This window comes from Gallus gallus, chromosome 1 (assembly GCF_016699485.2).
Source record: "Gallus gallus isolate bGalGal1 chromosome 1, bGalGal1.mat.broiler.GRCg7b, whole genome shotgun sequence".
NCBI classification, from domain to species: Eukaryota; Metazoa; Chordata; class Aves; order Galliformes; family Phasianidae; genus Gallus; species Gallus gallus.
Genome location: NC_052532.1, coordinates 36,865,140 through 36,886,953, shown reverse-complemented (window position 1 = coordinate 36,886,953; position 21,814 = coordinate 36,865,140). Strand labels below are relative to the sequence as shown.

The window sequence follows — 21,814 nt, the reverse complement described above, 5'->3', positions numbered from 1 at the left end:
CACAACATGCTACTGATTCCATGCAAAGCACAGTTTTCTGCAGAGGCAACTCTACAAAAATACACACAAAAGCATTTAAACTACTACAGACTCTTGAAAGATATTCATTGAGAAAAATAAGTACCTGTTGTCTCCAAGGCCAGAATCCTTGGTTTTAGTATCGCTATCATAAACAAAACGCTCCTGGGAGATTACTATGACATTGTCTGTAGTTTCATTTCCCAAGATGGTGATAACAGGATAACCCATCTGTAGCGTCCACTGATCCATTACTTCTTGGATATTTACAGATTTTCCAACCCTTTTTAAAGCCTTCAAGAAAAAAGAAAAGTTTGGGTATGTTGAAGCAGAACCACAATCCAAAATGTAGAACTGTTTTTTTTGTTGTTGTTTTTGTTTGTTTGTTTGTCCTAGAAAAGCATAATTAATTTCAGTGGTTTCATAACTATCACACATGCACACATACCCACATTTATAATCAGTAAATATACACAAACCACAAAATTACACCAACACTGCCTGTGTATCTTAATTATCAAACAATCTTTCACAGGGAAAAGTCAACATTTTCACAAATCATTCAAGCACTTTTGCTGGAAAGGAAGAAACAATCCCCTTTAGAGGGTCTTTACAAGCACAGCAGAAGTACTGGGTGTCTACTTCCAGAAGATATTCTTGGCCAGATAATGTTAAAAAAAACCACACATTTTTAACAGTGTTAGTTGATCATGTCTATTTGTGGCAAGGAACGTTTCAAAGTGTTTGATTTCTGAAAATATAGAGCTTCTCTGTTCTGAAAATCAAATGTCTGCCCTTATTTGAAAATACTGTCCCTCCTGTCCAAAGTGAGACCATGCATACAATATCCCCAGCTCCTTCAAAAACTGTATGTCATAACACTATAGGATTAATGTGTCCATATTTGATAAAGTATGTCAGTGAACTGTTAGTTTACAGTTGGAACTTCATGTGAAATAAAAAGAGATGCTATAGCTTCATGGGAGATGAGACTGGATACAAGAATGACAGGCATCAGTTGCTATTCAGGGACAGAAATATGTCTAGCTGCTGAATAGCCCTTGATCACAGATGAATTAACCTCTGATGAATGTGAGCAGAAACCAGCAAGAAGTCTTCTGAACTGGAGAAACAATTGCAGTGTATTAGGAAAAAAGATGCTGAGCATAAACATGGTTATAGGTAAGAGAAAGAAGTAATTATTAGACTTAACAATAGTATTAAGCATAAAATGTAGCCCTAGCATTCAGGGTCCAGAATGAAGTCTTGTTTTTGTTCTATTAGTTGTGGGTTCTTCTGCTCTTTCAAGAGCATCTCCCTCCCCTCTCATTGCCCAGCATTTCTCCAAAGGCTTTACCAGAGGAAGATACCAGGGCTCATCTTAAAGCAGCTAGTGGTTCAGGTTCATCATCTAGTGGCTAGTCAAATGAATCATTGCCTATACCTTGCTGATCATATGGAGTGGGTTTTTGGGACTCTAGTTATTCCTATTTAACAAATGTCAGTTAAGATGTCCTACAGTATTCAACACATCTTCACAGAACTGGTGGAGACACAGCAGATACTGATATCTCTTGTGGTATCTGGAAGCCACATAGATACCTGCTAATCTAGATAAACATATGTCTTCAACTCCAGCTGGATGCTAGCTTTGCTGTCAATGGTTACTAGACAGCCATGTTTATGTATGGCTTGAGTTGGTACTTGTGCCCAAACTTCCTTTCTGTTCTCTACATTCACTTACGCTCTGTCTCTCTTCTGGGTTGTCCAGACTAGCTCTGTAGGCAGGTAATTTAGGCATGGTTGGCTCCCACTTTCGAAATTCAAGCTCTGCCCTTAAATACATACTTCTGGAAATGAGTCTAGAAACCAAGTGTGGGTACAGCATTGAAAGTGAACGTGGACATAGAAATTAGAATCCTCTGCAGGACACATAATGTTACATTAAATAGTTACCTGTTTAGAGTAAACTTTAAAGCTTTAATACTTTTTCTTTCAGACAAATCATAACTCCATACAAAAATAAAAAACACAGCTGATGTAAATGCCAACATGCAGCACTTTCACGCGCTTTCCAGCTTATGGGCCTCAACCTGCTGCCACTAAAGGCAATGATAGTAGGTTCCACAAACTAGCTTTTACTGCACATCAATGACACAGCACAAGCAAAGAAATATATTCCAACGTAATAAAGAACTGAAATACTGAAGAAAGCATATTTCAGTGTCGCCACTCTGTTAACTCTAATGGAATCTCTTTGCATCAATTTTTAAATTTGCTCTGGGGTCTGAAGATCTCATTATGCTCTATTCAGTCCTAAGCTCACCAAGAAAAATACCACAGTATACTCTTGCTTCATCCTCAGTGCAATAGATTAAAGCATTTTACCTTTGACAATGTGTTCCAGAGATCGTTTCTGGCTGCATTGCCATACTTGTGAATGGTTAAATAGTCCTACAGAAACAAAATAAAAATACAAATCAGTATTACCATACACAAGCCAAACACCTAGAGCCGTGAATCACTGCTAGTATAAGTTAAATCACATTAATGTTTTCATTTGTCAGAAACCTAGAAATATACAATATGTTTATCCTAAGGGAGAAAATAAACAGTTTCTTAAGCTAGTTTACAATGCAAAAATTGTTGCTAAGAATTTCATTTACAGCATTCAATGTTCTTCTTTTTCATTGTAAGTCACTCTATAAACTAAAAATTTTGAATACATCTTTTTTTTAATAACAGTCTGTTCTCAGAATGGATTCCTGGGCAATTGTCACAATGAAAAGGAGAAGCCTCTGAAACTTAGTTCCAATTATTATTTGAGATGGGGACATTCTGTGTCTAGTATTAACAATATGCTCACTCTGATGATTGCTAGATTTGTAACAAAAGACTTAACTGAACAATAGGTTATCGTCAGAACTACAAACTCTTACATAGAGAGATTCTGGTATTTCAGTGTCAAAATACCTAACATTGGTAATGTAGGATATAACACTTTATCACAAAGGTTCTCCACCTTCGCAGTGGAAGGATACAGTGGAAAAGGGCTGGCTGGAACAAAGCACAGGTATACATGTGTATTTTCATTGCATATGTAACTGAAGGTCTGAGAGGGATAAAAATTGAATGCTTTCACTTATTCACAGTTTCAGTGGCTGAGGGTCCATTCTTCTCCCACAGCAACCAGAAATATAAAGCTTGATAAGCTATAATCATAACAAATTAACATCCAAAATTAATAGTTTATTCATATCACGAAGTTGAGTCTGGGCTATTCAGGCACAAAATGCTTCTATTTTTTTTACAGTCACCTGGAGAAACAACACTGTTTCCTACCTTCTTCTGTCACTAGACAACAGCTCATTCATTTACACTGGTGGAATTCAGCAGTGATTGTTTGAATAACGTATATTTCCAGCGTATTGATTGGAAAAATTAAATGAAAAAAAAAAAAAACCACATCATAGAGGTGGTAAATCAATGGATTTCACTGCACTTGAATTTTCACCATCTTCACTTTACACAATGGTAGGAGACAAACCCTAATTTACAACACAATGATAAAACTGAGATAAATTTGCTGACTCTGTTATCTGTGCTTTGTGTGAAGTAAAATACTTTGGGAATAATTAGTGTTTGGGAAGCAAATTTTCTGATATACAAATTGTAGCACCTGTGACAGATTTAGCTTTTGTCACACGACTCATAGTACAACAGGCAGCAACTCCCACTTAATCACAGGCTAGGAAGGCTAAAAGAGAACACTGACTCTCTAAATGCAGTGCCTAGTCTTCACAATGTCATGAGAATAACTCGGAAGAAAGACAATACAATACAGGCTGCACCTATAGTACGCCGTGCTTCCATTTTGTCTAAAAATACAGTAATCTGAGACACAGTGAAATATTCAATAACTTTCAACGCTGAAGAAGTTGAATTCCAAATTAAAAAGCTAAAATAGGAATCAACAAAAGTAGGGCAAGGTAAATAAATAACAACAAATGTACATGTGCACTCTAAGTTGTGCTAGAAAATGCAGCACATATTGGTTCTTCTGAGAGTTGCTTTCAGAACTGTTACACAGCAAAATAAAATGAGTGGGGCACTTGAGGATTTATGTGATACAGGCAATCATCCTTTTTACCAGCCTACCATTTAGACATTGTGACTTTTGCTTTTTGCATCCAGAGAAATCACAAATGGATTAAATGTTTCTTTCCTTTAATTTTTTTAGCTATCAACACATGCATTGGTATGTTTAGATACAGATCATCACTGACTTTTAAAAATTCATTATCCTCCAATCTAACATGTTCATTAAATTATGGAAAACAAAAATAATTATAACACTTATCAAGAAATAAAATACAGTCAACACAACATAAGAATATACAGCCTTGAGAAAACACAACTTGATTGTAGATTTTTTAATTATTTCAGTAAAGATACATTTAGACCATATAGACCCTATGCATAACAACAACCTAGGAGTGGTACCTAATACATATTATACAAACAGCAACCTTAAAGTGATAATATGCATAAACCTCAAACACAGTGTGCAGTTTTGGGTGACACAACATAAGGACATAAAACTATCAGAGAGCATCCAAAGGAGGGCTACAAAGAAGGTGAAGGGGCTGGAGGACAAAATGTATGAGAAGTGGTTGAGGTACCAGAGAAGAGGAAGCTAAGGAGAGGCATCATAGTGGCTCCTGCCGAGGGGACCAGAGGGACAGAACTGATCTGCTCTCTGGTGACAGTGACAGGACCTGACTGAACAGCAGGAACAGCATCAGGGGAGGGTCAGATTGGGAATTAGGAGAAGTTTCCTCACCATAGGGGAAGTTGGGCAATGGAACAGGCTCCCTAGGGCAGTGGTCATGACCACAAGCTGCTGGAGTTCAAGGAGCATTTGGACAATGCTCTCAGACATGGGGTTTAGATTCTGGGGGGTCCTGTGTGGAACTGGGAGTTGAACTTGATGATCTTTGTAGGTTCCTTCCAAATCAGGATATTCTGTAACTCCATGATTTAATGATTTTGCAAAGATATTAAAACAAGTCAAATCAAAAGTCCTCAGCTATTAGTGTTCTGTTTTCAATAATAACCAGTAGCAGACACCAAGAAAGGATATAAAACTGGGCAAGAATCCAATGAGAGTTCCCCACTATGCTCTGCCAGCATCTAGTACATCATGGCACAACAAATCCTGAGCAGATTAATCTTTGCTTTCAGAATCATCTTCCATGAATTTGGCCAATCACTTTCTGAACCCATATAAATTTTGCGCATTTGCAATATATTATAAAAACATGTCACACTGTAGTGAACTACTGTGTGAAAGTAGCTTTGTTTGAACCATCTGTCAATCTGCTGGTTTCATCTGCTGCTGCCTACCTTTGACACTAGAAGAGACAGTGAACTACTGTTTCCTATTCCATTCTCTCCAAATCATCATTGCTTTTACAGATCTCTACTATGAGTGTCCTCATACCAGAGTTTGATTTTAAACTGAGGACATCACCAGAACTCTCCGCTACATTGCCAATTTATAATTCAAGCTAATGACTTCCATCCTAGCTAGGGTTACTATGATCCAATCTTAACTTCCATTAACAAACTGGTAGTCCCTTTTGCAGTACCTATCACGGATAGTTTCTTAACATAAAATAAGAAGAAGCTTGTAGACATCTACATCAAATACATTCCATGAAGTATTAAAACTGCTATCTAAGTCCACATCCTACTTGTTTGTTCTAAGGATGGAACAAGAAGGCACATAATACATTGTTCATTCTGGGGATCCATATCTAAGCCTTATGAAGCTTCCAAAGGGGCAGAAGACATTCTCATTCTCTGTAATTCTCAAGGGCAGGAATGCTTGCCATACCTTCAACTCTACAATGAACAAAAAACAAAGAACTAAAGCAAACAGGAGATGCAATCCACAGAACGTGAAAGAAAGAGGGCACTAAAATCACAGCTGCCTGAATATAAACTGTGCTCAGCACTGCTCCAAAGGTGGTAAAGTGACTTAAAGCAGCTTTCTCATAACCATGTATGTCCAGAACCGTATGGCTGCAAGGCTGCTTCCCATCATAAAATTGCATATCTAGCATCTACAAAAGCTGTTTTATCAACTGGAGTATGCTGGAGTATGGAGAGATGCCTCAGCCACTTTTCTATAACCCTAGGTTATGTGTCAGGAGAAAAGGTGGCATGAAAATCACTTTAACAACTCAAGATTCAAGGCAGCTCTTCTACATATCCGCCTTTCTCTCTCACTGTAATGTCACCTTTAAATGCTTTCTTTGTCATGGGGAAAGTAGAAAGTTCCTAGACCCTGGCATGGTGTCACTTAACATGAAAATTAATCACACACCCCACAATGCCTTCACTTCTATCAATAAAATATGTGATAGGACAATGTGGCTTTGTGACACTTGTTTCACTACTTTTAATGTCAGATACCAAGAAGAAATCCAAACTCTGTTGTGCCATGAAAACAAATTCCAACTATTACACAAGCAAAATCAAAGATCTAGAAAAAAATTCCAAGATTTGGACTATTATATAATGTTTTGTCAAAGAGCAATCTTAATCCTCCCCAGAAAATAATTCAAAACTATTTTATTACTAGAATTTGTTTGTTTTTTTTTTACTTGAATATTGAAGCAGACGGCTTGAACAGCAGTAAAAATGAGAACATACTGAAAAGTGCCGAAGGATTTTGAAAGATATTTTCAGTAATATTGTATTGATTAAACTTCTAGGCCCATCCTTGCATCAGACTTCTTTTAAGAAAAGGAGATTATTTTAAAGGAAGAAGTCTTTTATCCCTTTGCAATCTTAGTTCCCTCAGTACTCCTAGCGTTGAGCTTGGTTTCGAGAAAATGAACTACCCCACCATCCAAATAGGATAACACTCACAACTAATAAAAGAGAGTTACTGATAAATGTGAAGAGGTTACAAAACTGTGAGGGGGAAATAAGCCTCCAAACATATATCTTACTTTCAGGAAGACTTCAGATCTATAACCAGGACCAAATTCCTTTCTCAGTTTATCTGTATAAAGCTGATTATTTGACTGAACCAATCAATGGATCCTGACTTACATGAGCGGTGCTGAGATCTAAATCAGATTAACATTGAATAACTTTTTCTCCTAAAGATAACTGAGAGATTCTGCTTTATGGCACAAATGACGAAAAACTAGCAACATATTTCACAGAAACATTTTTCTGTATGTCCATATTTTTCAGGGCTCAGGAAACAGTAGTCCCGCCTCTCTCTCCCTCGTTTGTCTTTCATGCCTACTCCTGGATCCTTGATCTCTTTCCTTCAGTTTACCATGTGTTCTTGTTGAACATTTTTATATCTAACTGCTATATCTGACCAAAGATTTAGAGTAAAGAATAAAAATATTTAGTTCAGGTGGAAATCACGCTCTAACATTCTGACTATCAAATCCAATGTGTTAGCTTTCTAGGAAATTCTGTACTTAATCTTAGGCTACCAGATGTCATCTAACTGACACTGAAAATTAGATACTACTTTTTTTTAACCCTTGACCTCACACTGCTAACATCAAAATTGCTATCTAATGTTACCTTGACACTAACAATCACATAAAAAAGCTTCAGCAAGGGACAAAGATTAGAAGATACTATATATGAGAGAAAGACCACCAACAGAAAAACTAATATAACCAACTAGTTTTGAAGTATTTTTGAGCTATACAACAGACTAACCCCTGAGGAAGAAGAGCCTGATGGAAGAGACGTGATCACTCTCATAGCTAAGTAGTCAGACAAAGATTACAAAATAAGGGGTACATATGTTCACCTTATTGGTCCTGGTAAACATTGTATCAGGCAAATTAGATGGATGTTGACACTACTTGTGTCAGAGCTACCTATAAACCAAAAGAACAGGTATGAAGAAACCATGTACCAAAACAGCACTGAAAAGTCAACAAAAAAACACTTGGAGACAGATTTTTTCTAGGTCATATATTCTGAATAACTTCTTCATCTTCTACATCAGCTTTGCTATCAATGCACAAAACTTATTCCAGGTAGTCTTGCCAGAAACTGCTAACCTACAGAACATTCTGGAGTCATACATAAATTTTAGATTTCAAGAGTGAATTCTATCAGAGGATCAAAAATGTTGACATCCTTCCTCCACTTCAATCTAAATACATTAAAATGTATTCCTCCCACAACAACAAAGAAGTTACTCATTGGGCAACAATCCAAGAATTAAATTAAATAAACAAACAAATAAACACAATAAACACATAAAAGGCATTTTAATCTACAGTAATAAAAGCAAGCATCAAAATGATACTGAAATAGCAAGCATATGAGTATAAGGCCATGCCTGTTCCCGCCTAGTACTAAAACTCTCACATATGTTTTATATACAGACACAGCATCAAATATGTTTTTGCATTTCCCTCAAGCTACAGTCTGAAGACACTTTGGTAGAGCAATCAAATTAAGTGCCTTCCACAACAATTGTCTGCTTCTTCTTGCCCAAATCTCCCTGTTTGCAAGGCGATTTCATAAACAAGAACTCTGTAATGACCTGAATAGGAGGTAGCGCTATAATTCTCCGACAAGGGCACTTACTTCCTTGACTAAGTTTAACAAAAAGAACTACAAAGTCTTCCAGTACAAATGAAGAGGCACTGGGTGGTTTTTACCTGGACAGAAATGAGCAGCTGGAGGCAACACTGGGGAAAACAAAGAGAGGTACCTCATGAAACTATTGTCCTGTGAAAGTGAGCGTTATGAAAAAGGTCAGACAGAAGAAAATATGGTGGTGATTTTAGAAGACAGTTAAGAGAAAAATGATCAATGAAATCAGAGGTTTTCGTCAGCAGGTCTCAAATATTTGAGGGAAAAGTTTACCTTGAAATACCTTTCTCTAATGGGGATGTTCAGACGTTCTTTTAATACTAATGGTTGATGTTACCATTCCTCATCAATATGCTAACTTTTACAACTAATTATTTAACATATGCTAAACCTTATTTATTGACACTCAAATTTAGAAATGAAACTGACAAAACTCAGTAACATTGAGTCACACTGAAAACTTCATGATGAATTGAAATAAATGAAACAGCTTCAGTTTTGAAAGTGTCCACATGGGGCTATAATGAGGTTTAACTAATCAGATTACAATTCACACCTTGAATGAACTTTCATGCATGCCTGTATAAATCCAGCTTCAGACTTGCTTGTTTGATATCAGAAACAAAACTCTGAATTAGCATTTTACAAAGATTTGGAAAATCAAAGCACGTTGCTGCTATTTTTTTTCTCCTTAATTCTCATAATTCTGCACACACCTGTTGAATTTCCTCCAAATAAAGATTAATTGGCCAACATTTTGTAAAGTGATAAATGACTCTGCCCATCTTTTCATTTTCTGAAAGTGGATTCCTTGTAAAACTTCCTGGTCTGGTGGACAGAATTGCTTCTTTTTTTTTTTTTTTTTTTTAGATCTTCTCTAACGCATTTTGTCTTTTAAAAAAATAATAATAATTACACAGACTTAATACTTGATCTGCTCTTTATACAACCACACTTTCTCAACTGATATTTTATCCAGTTTGTATTTTTATCATTAGGTGCATTACACAAGTAGAAATTCTTAATAGCAAGTAGCAATTTCAGTGTTCTTAATAATTCTACTGAGTTACCACAGGAGAATCATGTTTAAAACACCTAATGTATCAGTAACATCTTAGCTAACTTACAGATACAAATGCATAATTGGTTAAAAATCACAGCCTAAAAGGGCATTCTGCATACTTCAGATCTATCATGCAAGTACTCACTTCAGCTGCGTTTTGCCTTCTCTTTGGGATAGTATCTCAGGCAATGCATAAAATCCTGGGGATGGAAATCAGTAGAATCCCATCAATGTACACCAGCTGAAATCCCAGACCTTTATTTTTTCCACACATAACAGTGATAGAATGCTCACAATCATCAGCAACTGGAAAATATCCACTGTCAACATGTCATATATACAATTAAATCATTATATGTGAGCAGTAAGCTGTAACTACTAATCAGGAAGAGCGATACTGGAATCACATACGGAAATATATCTTAATTTTCTCTAGAACCAATGATGCTGAATATACCAGCATAATTATAATATTTTTGTTCTTTGTAATTCATTACTCCTATGTGTTATAATAATTAGATCAGTAGAACTGACATTTTTGGAGCTATATGGGTCAGTAGGACTTTTAGCATTAATTTCAGTGGGAACAGAATTAGGGCAATGCTGAGAATATTTCATCCATGGTGTTGCAAATGTGACATTCATTTAAAAGATTGAGCCCTGTCCTAAACAGCTCTCTATTCAGGCTGAGACCCAAGAGAAATTAGTAAGAGAAAGGAGGAATAAAAAGCCATCATTAAGTCACTGGGACTATTCGCTTTGCTCTGCTTGTTGTTGATAAGAGACCAGAATTGTAAATCAGAAGTAACCCAACTGAAATCAACACAGCCTTGTCATTTTCATTCTTACATAACAGAAGAATCAAATCTCCAAATACTTCTAAGGCACACGGTTTTATAATTCATAAATCTCCTGCCTTACAACTCAGTGAATTCAATATGAATGGGGCATCTAAATAAAAGATTCAAAATTTGTACTCAGGCAATTTTTCAGAGTCAAAATTTATCCTGCCTTGCTTGGAATCCATATTGAAAGATCAGAATTATTATATGGAGAGCTTTATTTGCCTTACTGAATTCCGCTTCACCTATTAGCTATTAACGCAAAGAAGGAGGTTCCATTTTGAAATATGGCAATAGCAATCACAGAGTTGTGGCAAAACAATTTGCATTAGAAGTCTAAAGGGAACTGTTGGAAGGACTGCAGAGTTATTGCTGAGCAGAGTCTGATGGTGTCTGCTATGTAGTGAGACACTTGCTAGTATATTAAGCTTGGCTTTAAGAAGAAATTTATTTGATGTATTATTTGGTAGTGGTACTAAACTACTGAACTAAGAAAAAACCTTACAGGAATAAAGTACTCTTTGAAATTGAACTGCATATATTTGTCTGAAATTGTTCATTCATTTTAGTTCTGCCTTGTTTGGTTGCACAATGCATTTGAGCCTAAAGCCAGATAATGCTCAATAAATACATTTGCAATGAAAACAAAAAAAAATGATGGAACTTTTTCCAGAGATATTTGGACAGCACCTGCTAATTGTGACAAGTTGGCTGCTCATTTCTCTGTATTAACTTGAAATATGCCCAGGGATTGTTAACAATGCAAAAAGTCTGTGCTTTTTATTCCACAATATTCTTTTCTGTAGAAACCCCAAAATCAGAAAGAAATCAATACTACTTACTCTGAAGAGGTCATCATTAATCACTTAAGAAAACTTACTGTAAACATGATTTGCATGTCACTGTGTTTAGATCACAAGCACCTGCAACATTTTTACATTAACAGTGAGTAGCAGATGGGGAAGCAGTAACAGTGGAGCTTCAACTTTGCTATGTTTTAGGTTGTTTATGTTGATCTAGCAAACACGGTGCAAAACACTATCATGCAGTACCGTGACTAAAGCTGTATTTGATTTTGCAAAATGTAGAACCCTTTAAAAATCATTATCATTTACATGTGTCTACATGTTACTATGTCTAACTAATTCTATTTGCTTCTTCAACAATCCACTCGGTAATCCTCATTGTTTAAGTAGATTGCACTATAACAAATAGTAAAAACTGATACATTTTATTGTCATATTTTAAGTCTGTGGCCTCATTACTTCAATTTACCGCAACAAATTTGGTCCTTAAAATATAGTCAAAAAATAAATGAAACTCTTTTCCAGGTCAAGCCTGTGGGGGTCCTCAGCTAGACAGATAGACAACACAAGTACACTGAACTGAAGCTTTCTTTCTGGGACACTGCTGAGGACACTCTGCTTAAGATGCTAAGCTGGGAGGGCAAAAAGCAAGATCCTGACAGGAAGACTGTCTTTGCTTTTTCTCAAAAGTGATCAAATCAAAATTCAACAAATGACATTGAGAGTGGAACATGAGTATGGAGCAGCACAGGAACACAACTGAAGGCACTGAGGGTACTTTCTGGTATGGTTTGGAACTATATCCTTCCCATAGTGCTTACACTGGTTGGACTATAGAAATTCCATCTAAGACTCATCCCTAGATTTCTCTTGCTATGGCATGGATATATGACTGGCTACTACAGTAGCTTAACTTTGAGTGTAGAGAAAGAGAATTTCAACGACAGACTCTTTTCCTCAGTAGAGATTCAGCTTTATTTTGTATGTCCTCCATCACGTTAAACAGAAGTAGATTTATTTCATTTCTTATGTGTACTAAATATTAACTTGGAGTTCAATCCTGCAATCTTTGTGCTGGAAACATTCCCACTGACTTCTAAAGAGCTAATGGAAATTTTGATTGCACAAGGATGGCAGAATCACAGTAAAACATGTACTTCCAGCACTGTGTAAATTCCATTGTGCTGCTTCATAGCAACAGAGATGAAGTTGCTAGTAAGCTTGTACTGGGAAAACAGTATAATTTTATTCCAAAAGAAAGCATTTTCTTAAATAGCCACTCAGCCTGCTGATGTTATCTGAGAATTCATACCTGCAATTCTTTCTCTTAATAATTCCTATAATAGAAATGGAGAAAATAGCCATAATTGAATTTTCCATGCAACAAAATAAGGAAATAAAGCTTACTGAAAGCATACCAAATGGATATGTATGCATTATGTGTAATATGGTTGATTGTAATGTTGTAAAGGCCGATCACGTTCTGAGGAAACACATTTAACAACTTAAGCTGTGTTTACAATAATTGTTTTTCTTTTTGGAAGAAGTTCTAACAATGGAGAAATAAAGCAACATTTTATGGTAGCTGAACAACAGCATGATGTCCTCTTAATGAACATGACACTGACTGTAATGTTGCTCTGACATTCGACACTGGGAATGTCACCTGCTTCTGAGGTTTAGCAGCACTTGCCATTACAACTCTTTACATATAGCACTCCCTGTTGTGACTTCCAATTTGGCCAAAATGTAATTGCTCGAGCTGAAATCCTATCTTTGTATCTTTCAATCTTAGCTAAAATTTCTATCTTAGCTGAAATCCTATCATCTAAAATGTTTGTCCCAGACTGAATGCTCAAAAATTTTATTCAACAGAATGAAAGTATGGAAAAATCATTAGTTTTGCCCTTTCTTGGCACTCTTTTCTTTGAAAAGCTCTACCATCTCCGTGCACTGTAGCAGAGATCTAAAGGCAAGAAGGAAAGTGATCTTATTTCACAGCCATGATTTTTCTTAACATGATCAACTTTAGATGATCTAGCAGCAAGAGAGTCCTACATTCCCTCTACATCAATAATTCACAGTTGTTTTAGCTTAGGATGAGGTTAGAGCCTTTAAACAGAAATCGAAGAGCCCAACTCCCCCATCTTTCAGCAATTCTATGGACTGAAGGCACTCTGATAGCCTGGGAAGAAAAACATGTGACTCAAATGCACAGGGAACAAAGAGAAGATCAGAAAGTAGGCAAATAAGTTAATATAATCAAATGGAAATATTTTTATGATGCAGCATTTTAGGAAGAATTTTTCCCTGCACTGCAATTATAGGATACCTCTACAGGCTGAGCTGCAGCCATGTGGAGTCCCAGAAGCTGAAGATGAAACCAGTGAAAGAAGTGCTATTAAACACATAAACTGCTCTGATCTGTAAGTGATGAGAAACACGAGAGAAAAAAAAATGCTGTACTGAGTATCTCTTATTGCATATTCCACAGATATGTAACTTTTAACTTACATTTCTGTGGGCCTAGATCTCCTTTATAAATAGGTGTCTAGCATCACTCCTACCCTTCGTAGGAGGCTGAAGTCTTCTGTCCACTGACTGTTAGTGATATGCTCTGAAATCATGCTGGCTGGCAACTAAGAAAATCATATGCAGTAGTTACAAACAGGGACTACAGAGTGAGTGAAAAGTATAGGGGAAAAAAAGGCATAGGACAATTAAGTTAGCATGGTCGCATGGTCCACTTTGTGAGTTGTATCAGACATCATCATGTGTAGAAAATACTGGGCAATTGCGTAAATAGAAGCACTGGCTAAGATGTATAAAGAAGAGGAAGCAATTAACATTAAATTATCTTTAGCATTTCTCAATAATTCTGCATTTAATTATGCATCCTCAACCATAATTTTTCTTTAAACAGAAGTATTTTGCTATATATGTGGAATACTCCAAATCCACGTGAGAAAGGACTTCAGTTTTCTATAGAAATATGGGTCTGGCCCTTACTGTGCTGCACATCTTAACACTTTCAATGGAAGAAAAACCAACATGGTGATCTTCAACATACAAAAGATTCGTTAGGTAAACTTTTACTGAGCTATTTAACTCATGGTGCAAAAAGCTACAGAAAAACTTCATAGCACTGAATTCATTTAAAAATGTAAACCTAAAATCCAGAATGATGTAAAATAGAAGAACAATAAATGCTGAGGGGCCAGAAAAGGCAAAAGATATTATCAGTCTCATATGACATGCAGTGTAGAAAACAGTGATGTCAGCTCCTATGAGATTCCTATGATTTCCTATGTCCTGCTTTTAACAAACTCAAGCTGTTCTGTTGACAACAGTCAGTAAAAGTGAAAGAGTTTAAAAAATAAAGGGATCAGTAGCAACTAAAGTACAGGTCATAGCCAGTATGACCCATGATGTTTGTCAAAGTCATATACTCTGTGCTCTTCTAAATCCAAGCAAATGGATGCTGAATTAGCGGAAAAGTACTTCACTCAACATCTACTAAATGCACCAGACAGCAGAACTGCAACATCAGAGGACTGCCAGCTGTGAAGGTGCTACTGCCTGGTCACAAAAGTTGTGTCTTCTCACTGAGCTGAGGAAGACCCCAGAGAGTTCCATGTTCACTGTTGTTCTAGAGAGAGCATGACAGAAGACTACTTCATTGAGCCTGATCCAAAGGTGCCTGACTTTTTGTTTTTACAGAAAACTCCATTAGTAAGTCTTTAATGATGTATAATTTTTAACAGTATACAGCTGAATTGGGAATAAATATGTAATAAATAGGTAAGATAAAATGGGTACATTTAAGTCTGTTTAATATATCATATAGAACTAGTAGGCTTTTGGATAGAAGCAGTGAACAATACAGACGGTAGCACGTAGAGCTCTATTTTAAACCTAGAAAGTTTTAGATAGAGTTCCACATTAAGTGCTGCAACAATTCAAAGAGTACAGGTACGCACAGAGGTGTCTAAAAAGTAGGAAATACTAAGTAGTGTAGATGAAAGAAGCTCAGTCTAACTAGCCAGCTTTATGACAGTAAAAATTGTCTGAAATTTTAACCTTGCTGTATTTAACAGCCTACACGGCAGATTTCCCCAGTCAGCGCTACTGAAAGGTTGACCAATTTGTTTCAATACGGTGACCACTCAGCAGCACCAAAAAAAGCCAGTGTCTATCCAAAGAACAGTATGGAAATTTTTCTTCACAATGTGAAGCCTGAAGTACAAAAGCAGTTAATTTATCAGAGAAGCAGGGATTCCTTTGGTAACTAATTCAAACTGCTGATGATGCACTAAATCAGAGTGAGTGATGAACACATACATAGCAGCAAGTGAAGTTCAAAAGGATACAGATCTGCGTGATCAATGAGCTGCCACGTGGCAAATGAAATGTGGTGTTGACAGATACAGAGTAATAGAGATGAATCTCCAAAATAATCAACCTAATACAAGAAAAATGTAAATTAACCACTGCAGAATGGTCTCTTTACAGAGCTGAGGGTGTTTCTTCACACACATCTAAGTACCAGACCTCCAAATCACTAGGCTTTTTCTCTGTATTTGATACAAGAAAAAAATAAAAACACTGATAACTTTAAGAGGTGTCTTGTAGTAGAGCAATAAAACTTTCCTAGAAAAGTAATACAGTGACACAAGTTATCTACAAGAAGGGCTGCAAGGAGGATCCAGGGAACTACAGGCCTGTTAGCCTGACCTCGGTGCCAGGGAAGATCATGGAGCAGATTGTCTTGAGGGAGATCACGCGGCACGTGCGGGACAGCTGAGGGATCAGGCCTAGCCAGCATGGGTTTACGAAGGGCAAGTCCTGCTTGACCAACCTGATTTCCTTCTATGATCCAGTGATCCGTCTGGTGGATGAGGGAAAGGCTGTTGATGTGGTCTACCTAGACTTCAGCAAAGCCTTTGACACTGTCTCCCACAGTATTCTCCTCCAGAAGCTGGCAGATCGTGGCTTGGACAGATACATTCTTCGCTAGGTAAGGAACTGGCTGGAGGGCCGGGCCCAGAGAGTGGTGGTAAATGGAGTTAAATCCAGCTGGCGACCGGTCATGAGTGGTGTTCCCCAGGGGTCAGTGCTGGGGCCTGTCCTGTTTAATATCTTTATTGATGACCTGGATGTGGGTATTGAGTGCACCCTCAGTAAGGTTGCAGATGACACCAAGCTGGCTGGAAGTGTTGATCTGCCTGAGGGTAGCGAGGCCCTACAGAGGGATCTGGATAGGTTGGATAGCTGGGCTGAAGCCAATGGGATGGGATTCAACAAGACCAAATGCCGAGTCCTGCTCTTTGGCCACAACAACCCCAGGCAACGCTACAGGCTTGGGGCAGAGTGGCTGGAAAACTGTGTAGAGGAAATGGACCTGGGGGTGTTGATTGACGCTAGACTGAACATGAGCCAGCAGTGTGCCCAGGTGGCCAAGAAGGCCAATGGCATCCTGGCTTGTATCAGAAATAGTGTGGCCAGCAGGAACAGGGAAGTAATTATTCCCCTGTACTCAGCACTGGTGAGGCCACACCTTGAGTACTGTGTCCAGTTTTGGGCCCCTCACTGTAAGAAAGACATCGAGGCCATGGAGCGTGTCCAGAGGAGGGCAACAAAGCTGGTGAGGAGTCTGGAGCACACACCTTATGAAGAGCGGCTGAAGGAGCTGGGGTTGTTCAGTCTAGAGAACAGGAGGCTCAGGGGAGACAATATTGCTCTCTATAACTACCTGAAGGGAGGTTGTGGTGAGCTGGGGGTCAGCCTCTTCTCCCGGGTGACTAATGATAGGACGAGAGGGAATGGCTTCAAGCTGCATCAGGGAAGATTCAGGCTGGACGTTAGGAAATACTACTTCTCTGAAAGGGTGGTCAGGCACTGGAATGGGCTGCCCAGAGAGGTGGTGGAGTCACCGAGCCTGGTGGTGTTCAAAGAGTGTTTGGATGTTGTGTTAAGGAACATGGTTTAGCGAGAACCATTGATGAAGGGCGGATGGTTGGACTGGATGATCCTGTGGGTCTTTTCCAACCTTAGTGATTCTATGATTCTATGATTCTAAGTTAAGTAAGCAATAATTCATTTCAAGCACACAGATTAAGAACAATAACCTACAGATGAAAATCTCATAAAAATCTAAAATTCTATTGCATATTACTGCCCTGGGTGATGACTGAATGATAAGTCCAACTTTGGTGCCTTCTGCTGACCAAGCTACTCCATACTCCAACTGATATCCTACCTGATTAATGGCATTTTGACTGAAAAGTAACACTTTGTAAGAAGAGTACTGGTATTTAGTGACATTCATCCTTTCAGTTTCCCTGGAGCACAGTAAACTTGGCACATCAAGAAAGATGTCAGGACTTCTAACAAGAAATGTATCACCCAGTATGAGAAGGAAGGAGTCCTTAGATTTTTTTCTACAGAAAGGATAGCTGTGACTTTTTTGTATCCAACAGTTACCAGCTGTGGTAACACTTACCGTTGTTATTCAGTCATTAAATATAGATAGATTCTCTCTTGCATTTGTCTGTGGCACGCTATCTGAAAACAGTGAAAAAGATCTGTCTTTGTTACTAAATCTTGTGTTTGATAATGTCACATGATTCAAGACATCCTATGTTTCTGAAGGGCTTCCAGAAAATCATATCTTCATTAGGTATTCTCTTGGCTACACTTTTACAATGGAAGTTCTACACTATATATTCACTGTATATTTACTGTGATAGTAATGGGCCAGTTATCCTCAATAAATATGAATCTATCCAAACCATATATTCTATAAAACTGCCTCTGCTAATATTTTATGTCCTCACAGACTTGTCCATAAAATGGTTTGCTGAATTCCGGGCTTCGTGGGCACCTTTGTACGCATTCTTTAGTTCACATTGATTATCAAATAATATCCAGCAATGAGCCATGCTTCCCTTCACCAACTTTTTAGTTTCCTTTTTAACACAACTGATTGTTTTCTCTAAAAGACAATCTTGAATTCTTTGTAATACCCAGCTGCCAGGTGATAGCACGTAATTAAATTCAGAAAATGTAAGTGGCAAGGAACAAGAAAAGGTAGATATCCCACTAGCTGCTTGCTATAAATTTTATACTTTCCTCTCCTTAACCCAAAGGCTTGTTAGCATTGTATAAAAGCTCTAATTTTGCAATTCTTAATTAGATGATGAATCATACCTTGACTTCGATTAAACCACAAGCATTCCACACAAATGCATATAAAAGGTTACTCATTTGGGTTTATGGTGGTACAATAAGACTATACAAATACTCTTTTTTTTATCATCTGTGAAACACTAAGGACATAACTAACACACTAAAAAGAACAGAAATAATGGTAATATTAAAACTGATGTGTTTTACATACTGGAGGCTAATAACAAATAAGGTCAATAAGATAAAAGTGGAGGTCTTTCAGAACTCAGTTTCTCAGAAAGCCATTAGAATGAGCATGAATGAACCAGAAAGTACACTTTTGTACTTTTTATTTGCTACTTGAAGAGATTTCTAAATAATAGTAATGATGCTTTACTTTGGCAGCAATATGTGAAAAATGCCACTTAGCTGCTAACACTGGAATTCCGTAACAAAACTGGATTTGAGGGATCTTGATGCTAAATCCCAAGTAGCAGTACTGGGACTAAGGAGCTAAAAAGCCCTAACAAATGATAGAAAGGGTAAATCAGTTACCCAGTTTCCCATACCATTAGCAAAGCTAGCATCCCAACTCTACAGAACATAGTGAATGCTGTTTTCTTATACTCACAAAGAATCAAAATAATTAAATGAATGACATCCACTTCCAATTACATAACTTGTAGCTTATGAACAAGCTCATGAGCACTGTGCTTTATTTTGTTCAACTTGGAGTCAGACACACAGAAAATCTCCATCTGGATTTCAAACATTTTTTATAAACAGAAGCAGAATATCATCCTACTGAACTGAAGCCAAGACTTCCACGAGTTAGATTTTCACAGATTTTTCACTGACTTTGATAAAGGAAGAGTTTCTATTAGAGTAGAAACAGTGAAAAGGAAAAATAATAGGAAAACACTAAAAAAAACCCAACTCTACTACCACTTTGATTTTTTAAATTATAATTATTTTGTTTGACTTAAAGTAATTTTCTTTTATTTATTCCAGGACAACTTTAACACTGTTCAAGGCAAACAGACAAAGGAGGTTTGGGATATATGCATGAAAATGTTCCCTTTCTTCAAGCCTGAGTGAAATGCCATTTTAGTAAAACTGAATTTCCTCATGAAATGTAGTTGAAATAAAGACTTTGCTGGACTGATAACAGAAGTCTTATTGGCTTAAATTAGATGAGGATTTGAACATCTACATATAAAAGATCTTACGCAGAAAAAATCTGGATGAAGTTAACTAAATGATCAGACTAAATGTTATATCTAAGGAAATGATTTAAACGGATCCCATGCAAAACATGAATGTCCTATAAACCCTCCAAAAAGCCATATTTTCCTCTTTTCCTTTCATTGCCTATGGCATGGAATATACCTCTCTGCAATATAACTAATGCATTTATGGAACTTTGTTTTATATTTTTGTCTTTCAATTCATTTTGGTTAGATGTAGAATTATTGTGTTAAAAAATGACCTGATCCCAGACATAGTTTATTTAAATTTCAAAATGAAAAGCTTACTAAGAACAGATAAGATTGATTGCTCTTTCCATCTTAGCATAATTGTATTTCAGGTGAACATCAATTTACTTTAAAGGACACTTCTAAGTAGCAGGCTGCATCATACATAATTCATCAATCACAGCTGCCTGTAACATGATTTACTCAAGCAGAATTCCATGGAATAGAGGGAGTTGCATTGTTTTTTATGCTTTGGCCTGTTTGTTTTTAAATAGTTTATGAAATACTCATTTGCACTGAATTATTGCTGAAAATAGTTCATCCTTGATAATCAGCATGTTGAATTTCTTCATACAGAATTGTTACCTCCTCAGATTTCTTTTAAAAGGTAAAATGAGCTTTGAAAACGTTGTTAAGGTAGAGAGCGCTCCATGTTTATCAAAGGTAAAAATAAAGCTCAAGGATTTTTATTTGTAGGGCAGGAAAAGGCAAAAGTATTTATCTGAAAAGCATTACTAGTTTCTAGGGCTATGTAATTTCTAGCTGCCTTGACTGCATATCAGCATGCAAATGTAATTGAACAGAAGTAGCTCCTTCCTCAGTAGCCTTCCACACAGCTGTCATATGGCTAAAACGGTCTCTACCTGGCAATGTACACAAACCAGACACAAAATAGTGTGTTACCTAAAGCGTAATATCTACGTACACCAAGAAATAGAGGTGAAGCTTTCATTTACAGGGGCACCACCTTGTGTGCTATACCGCCCAGCATTTTCTATCAAAGTCAGCTTCAGGGATATGTTGGTGCCTCCAACAGTCCTGAATTAAAGAAACATTTCCACAAATATAAGAGAATATGGTTTAAAAAGAAAAAAAGAACAAATGAGACAAGCTGCTAGAAATACACACTTGCACAAAGACAAAAATATCTTACTTACTTGCAAGCCCATTTGAAACACAGAGTGACCCATAAAATTAGCCAACATTCGAATTAAAGCTGCACCCTGTGGGAAATAATTCAAAAAAGCTGTTATTGTTAAATATTGATGTGCAAAAGTAATAACAACAATTTGAAGTATGCAATTGTATCCAACAATATCACCTTAGAAACTTGTGACTATTATAATCTTTAACTTCATTCAAATGAAAAAACAATGAGATAAAAGATAACACAAAGATTTACAAGGAAAAATGATTGGGTTGTCCCCAGCCTCATGTGCACTTAGTACTACTGTGCAGTTTTCAGTGAGGGCAAAACATAATGTCCATGATAAAATATACAACAGTGGTTATTCGTAATATTCTTATTTTACTTACATTATTGTAAATCAGGATTTAGTAATAATATTTTCCCTCAAAAAAGCCTTCAAGATGTGGTGATCTAGAAGTGGATCGTTTCATTTTCATTTTTAAGACATTGATATCCATACTTCACTTCATTAACAGTCAGTTTATCTCCCACACTTTCTTCCAAAGATGTAAGCATTTGTATAATACACTTACTGTACTTATATCAATTTTTACCTCTTGTCCCTTCAGGCAAAGGATTGAGATCTAAAAAATTTCTTTTGTTTTACAAATGATTTCAATTGTCAGTATTTACATCAAGAACCACACACACACTTGCCAGACTAGCTTTCTTTAAGGCAGCCCATGGGCTTTCTTACTCCCTCTCAGTATGACCACAACTTCTGTATATTTTCCCCCTGCACAAGTGCTCTATTTCAAGCAAAAATACCTTTGCAGAACAGATGATCTAGCTATAATATCTTACTTTGCAGTCAAATC

At 37.0% G+C, this 21,814-nt stretch overlaps 1 protein-coding gene across 2 annotated transcripts in view; it reads right to left on the bottom strand.

The window, feature by feature from the left end:
* Positions 1–21,814, bottom strand: part of TRHDE (thyrotropin releasing hormone degrading enzyme) — a 220,268-nt gene that overhangs the window by 78,322 nt on the left and 120,132 nt on the right. For both annotated transcript variants that reach the window (XM_015283004.4, XM_040651098.2), the window contains exons 7-9: positions 20,965–21,030; positions 2,407–2,472; positions 125–312 (exon numbers count right to left, since the gene is read on the bottom strand). In XM_015283004.4, coding sequence (XP_015138490.3) covers positions 125–312; positions 2,407–2,472; positions 20,965–21,030 — 320 coding nt within the window. The remainder of the gene's footprint in view (positions 1–124; positions 313–2,406; positions 2,473–20,964; positions 21,031–21,814) is intronic.